The 9,169-nt window shown below is 57.5% G+C and overlaps 1 protein-coding gene across 1 annotated transcript in view; it reads left to right on the top strand.

Annotated features, from left to right (window-relative positions):
• Nucleotides 1-8,781, top strand: part of TET3 (tet methylcytosine dioxygenase 3) — an 84,567-nt gene extending 75,786 nt beyond the window's left edge. The window contains exons 9-13 of the mRNA XM_006760025.2: nt 167-256; nt 801-938; nt 2,498-2,834; nt 3,505-3,907; nt 4,434-8,781. Coding sequence (XP_006760088.1) covers nt 167-256; nt 801-938; nt 2,498-2,834; nt 3,505-3,907; nt 4,434-5,805 — 2,340 coding nt within the window. The 3' untranslated portion in view covers nt 5,806-8,781. The remainder of the gene's footprint in view (nt 1-166; nt 257-800; nt 939-2,497; nt 2,835-3,504; nt 3,908-4,433) is intronic.
• Nucleotides 8,782-9,169: the final 388 nt, after the last annotated feature.

The raw sequence follows: 9,169 nt of genomic DNA, 5'->3' as shown, positions 1-9,169 counted from the left end.
TGCTGAGTTCAGTGTCTCCAACTTGACAGACACGGCACCAGGCCCCTCGCAGAGGGCGGCACCTTGCTTCCTGTCCTCCCCGTGGAAGCCAGTGGTGGTTGGGGGGCGCGGGCTGGTGCCCAGCGCAGGTAGGCTGCTCCACACATGTGTGCCCTTCCCCCCGCAGGAAGAAGTGCTGCGGAAGAGCTTCCAGGACCTGGCCACCGAAGTCGCGCCCCTGTACAAGCGGCTGGCCCCCCAGGCCTACCAGAACCAGGTACGCGTCCTGGGCCTTTCTCCGCCCACGTCACCCACAGCTCTGCCCAGCTCCCTGGGGTAGGGGCCCGGGGTGAGCTCTCTGTGCTCCTCGCAGGGAAGGCCCAGCCAGAGGGGGAGCGGGGATGCGGTTCTTGGATAAGGCCCCCTTCCCACACCACACTGACCGCATCCCAGACCGTCCCTCCTGCATCCTGGTCTTCAGCCCCCTCCACCGCCTCCGGTCTGGTGTCTGCTGGTGAGGCTTGGTTTCTCTCACCCACAGCGCACCTCTCACCTAGGGTGTGGAGCGCTCACAAGCAGGGACCAATGTTATGTGTTTCGAGGGGCACGGAAAGTGCCCCCCAGGCCAGGTGAGGGACCCTTGAGGTAGCCCAGGAGAAGAATTCCTTCAGGGGCCTCGGCCAGAAACCCGCCGTCTGCAGCCCAGAGGCGAGGCGACTGAGAGCCTTCCCCTCCCTCCCCCAACACCCGGCCGACGCAGGTCCACAATCCGGGCCGCTCACCGCTGGTCACCTGACAACTCTCCTCGGTCATCCACACAGGTGACCAATGAGGAAATAGCAATCGACTGCCGCCTGGGGCTGAAGGAAGGGCGGCCCTTCTCAGGGGTCACGGCCTGCATGGACTTCTGTGCCCACGCCCACAAGGACCAGCACAACCTGTACAATGGCTGCACGGTGGTAAGGAAGCCTGTCCCCCGGTCCATCCTGGGGGGCGGCCGCCTCGTCTCTGCAGGCAGGTGGGCTCACATAGGGAGGGACCGAGAGAGATTCTCAGACTCTGGGACTGCCCGCCAGACGGTCTGCTCCTGCCCAGCTTCTGAGAAAACCCTCAGCAGGTGCGTCAGATGCACGGACAGGGCTTGCCTTGTTTTCCGTGATCAGGTGGATGCTACAGAATGCAGCCCCTTGGGCACCTGGAGTGTGCACACGCATGTGTGCGCGCACACACACACACATACACACACACACACCAGTTAGCTAACGTGTGGTTCCAGGTCTCTGTGAACACTGGGACTGAAATCCAAACACCCTCCAATTCATTCATTGTGCAAATGCTGACTGTGCCCAGGTGCGGCTCCCAAGCCAGGAATAATAAGCACAGTCCCTCCCAAGTCCGTGACGTGCTGTCTGGTAGCGATGAAGACTGAGGAAAAGATGCAGGCGGCTATGGGATGAAGTGATAGGTGATATTTTAGAGGCAGAGAGGCCTCCCTGCAGCCAGAGCATGTGCCCTGACCAGGAACCGTAACCTCCTGGTTCATAGATCGATGCTTAACCACTGAGAACACCAGCTGGGCTATACTATTTTTTTTTTAAATGAAGTTATTCTAGCACTGCATGCAGAACATGATCCTATTACCAGAAGGTGAGTGTGCACATGCTACATGACCAGAGTTTACAGCGATTACTTTGGGGCAGTGGAATTATGGGAAAAGTTTTTATTTCCTTTTTGCTGGCATGAGTTTCTACAATAAGCATATGTAGTTTTTAATAAAAAGGAAAAGCATTTTAAGAGCACAAGGAGGCCATGTGTTCAGAGCAAGGTGGATAATGAGGCTGCGAGATCTAGCACAAGGGCAATAATGCTGGTCGGGAGGGCAAGGCAGATCTCCCAGCTCTGACCCCGCAGCCCTGACCCGGCCATGTGACCCCAGGCCAATCATCTCACCCCCTCTCGGCGTCATTCAGATCACGTGAGAGTGTGAACGGACATGCTTTGAAAGCTCTAGAGCAGCGGTCGCCAACCTTTTGGACATCACAGACCACCAGTGGACCATCCGCGGACCACCAGTTGGCGACCGCTGCTCTAGAGCAGTGGTTCTCAACCTTCTGGCCCTTTAAATACAGTTCCTCATGTTGTGACTCAACCATACAATTATTTTCGTTGCTACTTCATCACTGTCATGTTGCTACTGTTATGAATCGGCATGTAAATATCTGATATGCAGGATGGTCTTAGGCGACCCCTGTGAAAGGGTCGTTCGACCGCCAAAGGGGCCGCGACCCACAGGTTGAGAACCACTGCTCTAGAGCATGCCGTTACTCTGAGCCCAGGCAGATGTGATGCAGTTACTCTGTGAGCCCAGACAGATGTGCTCGAGGTAATGGGGAGCATTAGGGCCGCGTGGCTGCCTGGTGTTGGGGCCGAGTGGGGAAGGGGTGTCACCAGTGGGGCATCTCGGCCCCTCTGCCCGTGTGGGGCGCCTCCAGCTCCGTGTCCCCTCTCTGCCGGGCAGGTCTGCACCCTGACCAAGGAAGACAATCGCTGCGTGGGCAGGATCCCCGAGGACGAGCAGCTGCACGTGCTGCCGCTGTACAAGATGGCCACCACGGACGAGTTCGGCAGCGAGGAGAACCAGAACGCCAAGGTGGGCAGCGGGGCCATCCAGGTGCTCACCGCCTTCCCCCGCGAGGTCCGCCGCCTGCCAGAACCCGCCAAGTCTTGCCGCCAGCGGCAGCTGGAAGCCAGGAAGGCGGCAGCTGAGAAGAAGAAGATTCAGAAGGAGAAGCTGAGCACCCCCGAGAAGATCAAGCAGGAGGCCCTGGAGCTGGCCGGCATCTCCGCGGACCCAGGTGTGTGGGGCGCGGGCACCCGCCAGGGCGGCCTGGGTGCTGTGGGGTGGTGCACCTGGGCGGCTCCCTCACTGCCCCCTTCCTGCCTCACGATAGAACTGCAGACAGAAAAGTCCTGGCGGCCCGCTCTGCCTCCTGGACCACCCTGTTATCTTAATTTTGTCAGCGTGGTAGCCCCAGCAGCCCCAGGACGCCATACCTGGTAGGAGATACCTGGAGAGCAAGTGCAAGGAGGTCGTCTGACCCTCCGAGAGGAGTGGGTTCCCCTCCAGCTTGCTCGCTCTCTCACTGAGAGTCTAGAGGGGGCCACGGCTTCAGGCACGTGGCTGCTGTGGGGGCAGCAGGTGGACCGGCCCTCCCTCCTCCTGGCCCTGGTCCCTGCCGTGGCCGGCGTGAGAGGAGGTGCTTCAGGGAGGACTTGGGTAGTTCGCCGGGTGGGGAGCAGGAAGTGATGCAGAGTGGGCCGTGGGCTCTGTGAGCGCTTCTCCCACGGCTTCCGCGGGTCTGGGGGCCACGCTGTGCGGCACCCAGAGCAAAGCCAGCCTCACGCGTCCGGCCTGACCTGCAGCAGGAACCTCTGCGGGAAGGGGGATTCCACCCCCACCCTGCCCAGGGCTCTGGGCAGTGGTCCTAACTGCTCCTTCTCCGTCTTGCCCCCCGTTCTCCCCAGGCCTGTCTCTGAAGGGCGGGTTGTCCCAGCAGAGCCTGAAGCCCTCGCTCAAGGTGGAGCCGCAGAACCATTTCAGCTCCTTCAAGTACAGCAGCAACACGGTGGTGGAGAGCTACTCGGTGCTGGGCAACTGCCGGCCGTCCGACCCCTACAGCATGAGCAGCGTGTACTCCTACCACTCCTACTATGCACAGCCCAGCCTGGCCTCTGTCAACGGCTTCCACTCCAAGTACGCGCTCCCGTCGTTCGGCTACTACGGCTTCCCGTCCAGCAACCCCGTCTTCCCCTCCCAGTTCCTGGGGCCTGGCGCCTGGGGGCACAGTGGCAGCAACTGCAGTTTCGAGAAGAAGCCAGACCTCCACGCTCTGCACAACAGCCTGAGCCCGGCCTACGGTGGTGCTGATCTCCCTTCTTCTCTGAAACCAATAAAAATATATGTTTAAAATGAGATCTTTCAGAAAAATTAAGTGACTTGCCCAAGACCATTCAGCTAACGGCAGAACCCACATTCACACCTGGGTGTGTCTGACACCAAAGCCTACACCCTGTCCGAACATCCCCCTGTTTCTCTGCATTTTAAGAGCCATGTGGACACACATGTCCTCACTAGCAGGAATCTACCCACAAGCAGAGCTTAGGGCATAGCGGGCAGCCTGGAGGGCTGCAGACACAGAGGCACTGGTTGCAACAAGGTGGTGGGCAGGAGGACTTGTGCTCTTTGGAGCTTTCTCAACAGGCATGGATATTTGAAGGCTGTAGTTCCCCATTTGCTCTCCCTCCACCTCACCAAAACCAACCTCTCCTTACCCAGGTCCTCTTCCTGCAAGCCAGACAGGATGGTACTATTTCCCAGGAACACTCCTCAATGCTCCCCTAGGGGGAAGCTCTCAGGATAAGGTGCAGGCCCGGCCCCAGTTCAGACCTCTAGTGTTTGCCGAGCTGCCCGGCCAGGCTGTTCCCACGGACACCCATCACCCCACTCCTCACCACCAGCAGCCTGCTTATCCAGGCCCCAAGGAGTACCTGCTTCCCAAGGCCCCCCAGCTCCACCCGGTGTCCAGGGACCCCTCTCCCTTTGCACAGAGCTCCAACTGCTACAACAGATCCATCAAGCAAGAGCCAGTAGACCCGCTGGTCCCGGCCGACTCCGTACCCAGAGACCCTGGTAAGATGGGCAAAACCCCTTTGCCCGAGGCATCTCAGAACGGCGGACCCAATCACCTATGGGGACAGTACTCAGGAGGCCCAAGCATGTCCCCCAAGAGGACTAACAGCGTCGGTGGCAGCTGGGGTGTGTTCCCTCCCGGGGAGAGCCCCGCCGTCGTCCCCGAGAAGCTCAGTTCTTTCGGGGCTGGCTGCCTGGCTTCTTCTCACTTCCCGGAGGGCCAGTGGGGGCTGTTCCCGGGGGAGGGGCAGCAGCTCGCCCCCCAGCCCGGAGGACGTCTGCGAGGCAAACCGTGGAGCCCCTGCAAGTTTGGGAACAGCACCTCGACCCTGGCTGGGCCCAGCCTGACCGAGAAGCCGTGGGGAGTGGGGGCAGGGGACTTCAACTCCACGCTGAAAGGCGGTCCTGGCTTCCAGGACAAGTTGTGGAGCCCCCTGAAAGGGGAGGAGGGGCGGATCCCCACCCCGGGGGCCGGCCCGCTGGACAAGGCCTGGCCGTCCTTCGGCATGCCCCTGGGTTCCAGCGAGAAGCTGTTCGGGGCCCTGAAGTCTGAGGAGAAGCTGTGGGACCCCTTCAGCCTGGAGGAGGGGACCGCCGAGGAGCCCCCCAACAAGGGGGCGGTGAAGGAGGAGAAGGGCCCCGCGGAGGAGGACGAGGAGGAGCTGTGGTCCGACAGCGAGCACAACTTCCTGGACGAGAACATCGGCGGCGTGGCCGTGGCCCCCGCGCACGGCTCCATCCTCATCGAGTGCGCCCGGCGGGAGCTGCACGCCACCACGCCCCTGAAGAAGCCCAACCGCTGCCACCCCACCCGCATCTCGCTGGTCTTCTACCAGCACAAGAACCTCAACCAGCCCAACCACGGGCTGGCCCTCTGGGAGGCCAAGATGCAGCAGCTGGCAGAGAGGGCGCGGGCACGGCAGGAGGAGGCCGCCCGGCTGGGCCTGGGCCCGCAGGAGGCCAAGCTCTACGGGAAGAAGCGCAAGTGGGGGGGTGCCGTGGTCACCGAGCCCCAGCATAAGGAGAAGGGGGTCATCCCCACCCGGCAGGCGCTGGCCGTGCCCACAGACTCCGCGGGCACCGTGTCCTCCTACGCCTACACGAAGGTCACTGGTCCCTACAGCCGCTGGATCTAGGTGCCCGGGTGCCAGCGTACCTCAGCGTCGGGCCCGGCCCGAGCTGCCTCTGTGGTGCTTTTGCCCTCACACCTGGGGGCGGGTTGGGGGTGCAGAAGTCTTCTTATCTATATATACATATATAGATATGCATATATATGTATTTATGGTCCAAACCTCAGAACTGACCCGCCCCTCCCTCCCCCACCTCCCCAGCACTTTGAAGAAGAAGCTACGGCTGTCGGGTGATTTTTTTCGTGATCTTAATATTTATATCTCCACATTGGCTTTCCCCCCCTTATTGGGGGGCTTTTATTTTCTCTTGTTTTTAAAACTCTATCCTTGTATATCACAATAATGGAAAGAAAGTTTATAGTGTCCTTTCACAAAGGAGTAGTTTTAAATTCCATTTAAAATGTGTATTTATTGGATTTTTTAAAAACGACAAGAGTAATGGTAAAGGATGGTCAGGGACGGCCAGACGTGCTCATTCCCGCCCAGGCTTCTGGCCCAGCAAGCCGGGCCCCATGGGAGCCGACGGGGCTCTCAGCCGCCCGCCCCTCAGGAGCCAGGTGCAGAGTGTCGCTACCCGTCCGCCCCTCGGACAGACCCGCCTTCTCGTAGGGGAGGGAGCCCTCAGGACGGCTCCCGTCCGCTCCGGGAGGATGGGAGCATCTGTACGAAAACCTCTGGGGTCCCCCTTCCAGGCACCCGCTGGGAGCTGAGGGGCAGGACGGGTGCACCCCAGGCCAGGCACCTGAGCGGCTGGCGGAGGTTCCCCCAGAAGCCAGGTTGGAAGTGGACGGCTGCCAGCCCCCTAAGTCACCACACTGAACCCTCTCTGTCCGTTACCGCGTCACAGGCAGCACCTCGCCATGGCGCTGGCCTCGAGGCCCTTCGGGGCCTTTTGCACCAAGTCAGCAAGCCAGTGAACAGTCCCCGTCCGAAGGAATGTGTCTTATTGGCAATGTCTAAAAAATGCCCCAAAGTCCGTGCTGACCCCGAAAAAGGGCTACTGTATCTTTAAAAGCAAGAAGTTGAACCCAAGCTGGCGGGAGCCAGCATTGCCCCCGTGTGCGCGGTGGCGGTGCTGAGCCTGGTGCTGTAGTATCTGCCGGGACGTCCTGGGCTCTGCGGGCAGGTCGCCTCCTGCGGGAGCCCGGAGCCCGGCACGCCAGTGTGACAGCAGTTAACGCATCTCTCCTCATTCCTGGATTTTCACGTCGGATCATGGTGCATGCCTCACCCCTGAGCCCGCCCCCCACCCCCCCATGCTATCATTTGGGGAGTGGGCCTACACTTCACGATTTTTAAACGCAAGAGTCAAACGTTTTCAACTGGTAGCTATGATTTTCCTCCCTAATTGGTGCCATCTCTCTATTCAGTCGTTTTCTCCTCTCCTTCCTCCCCTCTCCACCCACTTTAACACCCTCGTTTGAGAAAATTCTGGTGCATTCGTTCAGTTCTTTGAAATGAGAATGTGGTGCTTCATTCCCCCAACATGGTTGAGAGAGAGGTTGGGCCTGGCAGGTGGAAGCAACATCCGCGGACAGCAGGTCCCGCCCGTTGAGCGTCCGGGTTGCCTGTGGGATTGGCTGCAGCTGTGTCCGTGTGGCTGCGCGGTGAGCCGGAGGCTCTTTGAGGACCCCGAGGGGAAGGTGGCCGCACGGTGAGGGGCAGCCGAGCCCCCGAGAGAACAGCAGGTATCCGTTGAGCAGTTTCATTCAGATGTGGGTGTCACAATCAGATGTTGGTGCTAGAGGCAAGTTCCGGAGCTTCCAGGTGCCTTGTGTGAGCGCTGAGAGCCGCCCGCCGGGTGTACGGTCACTGTCGGGAGCGCTGGCGGAGGGAGGGCCGCTGTCACGTCCTGAGCATCTATGTGGTCTGGTTTTAACTGTAAATAGTGAAAGATTTTTTTAAGCACTTTTGCCTAGATTTAAACAGCAACTTGAAAAGAAAAAGTATGTTTTAACATGTAATTGTGGGAGAAACTTGTAAATAGTAGCTGAATATTTAACGTGCTTTGTCTATCCTTCACTTTTACCATATTCTGTAAAGTTGCATTTATTTTACAGGACAAAAAAAAATGAAATATTATTGCTTTGGAAATAAATACCCAAGAGCTTATCAGGATTTAGAATTATTCAGAACTCAGATTTATAGGAAAAATAAAACCTCTGACCTTCGGTTGGACAAGCGAAAGGAAGCAGAGTGTTGAATGAGCATGCTGATTTCCTAGTTTTGAGGAGACGTGGGGCCCTTTAAATGCTATTTTGCTTATCGCGTCCGTACTTTTATGCAGGTCTCATTTGACTCCGTGCGTAGGTAGATACGGGGGTGCCTTGAAAACTTCATTTTAAATGATCTTAAGCAAGAAATACAATATTTTACGAAACGTTTTGGAGAGTGTGACCGCCTGTGTGGCCCGGGAAAGCCCGGGTCGGTGTTGGTTTGGAAGGTCCCGAGTGAACCCAGGTGATTCAGATCCTTGGCATGTGTGAGTCTTCCCGGCGTGTGTTCAATAGACCCTCCCCCTCGCCACCCTTTGGTAGCAAAGCCATTCGCTGAAAAGAGAATCCAATACAAGCTCCAAGCATGTGATGTCTGTGCCCCGCCCCCGCCCCCAGCTCACACAGCCTTCGGTGCATAAATTTCTAGATGAGCAAACAAAACAGGCTGCGCAGAGGTGAGTGGAGAGGCAGCCTCCATTGGACGTCCCCATCCCCTGAGAAAGGTGTTTCAGAAATCAGGTGGTGCTTGTGGCCGTGCTCAAGCCCACGCTGATTTGTACACACTACATGTATAACCTACCTCAAGTCTCAGTCCTTGAAATTAGCATGCTTTAGACGTATATTTAAAAAGGAACTATGCACAGCTCTTTATTCGCCCCGCCCCTGCTGCTGAAGGTTTCTGAAAGAGAAAAATCAAATTTTTATTTTTTACTGGCACTGTCATTTTTTTAAGTCCTAAAGATGATGAACCAGACATTTGTATCATGAAAAGAAAAATAAAGCCATTGCAACTAAAGAACCTAACAGCATGACCAAGTTCTAAGAGTAATTCCCCCTCCGCCCCCCAGTGTGCCCCGTCCACAGACGCCATCCACACGCAGCGCTGACCATGGGTTCCTCTTGTTTCGTTTCGTTTCCCCCTCCCTTTTGTGTGCAAGGGACGTGCTTGCAAAGTTCTGTGCTAAGAGATTTTTAACATGAAAATTGCTTCGCGGCAGGTTCTCACAAAATAACTGGTGCTAGCTCAAGAAACCATTATCCGGCCATTGGAAATCTTGACTGAAGGTGTGTCATGGGTTTTGAGGTGTTCTGTTTCTGTTGTTGTTGGATTTGGGGTTTTTTTGGGGGGGGGGCAGGGCCTCGGTTTCTGCTTT

Source organism: Myotis davidii, unplaced genomic scaffold (genome assembly GCF_000327345.1).
Source record: "Myotis davidii unplaced genomic scaffold, ASM32734v1 scaffold1477, whole genome shotgun sequence".
NCBI classification, from domain to species: domain Eukaryota; kingdom Metazoa; phylum Chordata; class Mammalia; order Chiroptera; family Vespertilionidae; genus Myotis; species Myotis davidii.
Note: the sequence above shows the minus strand (reverse complement) of the source record. Positions and strands in the feature narration are given on the sequence as shown.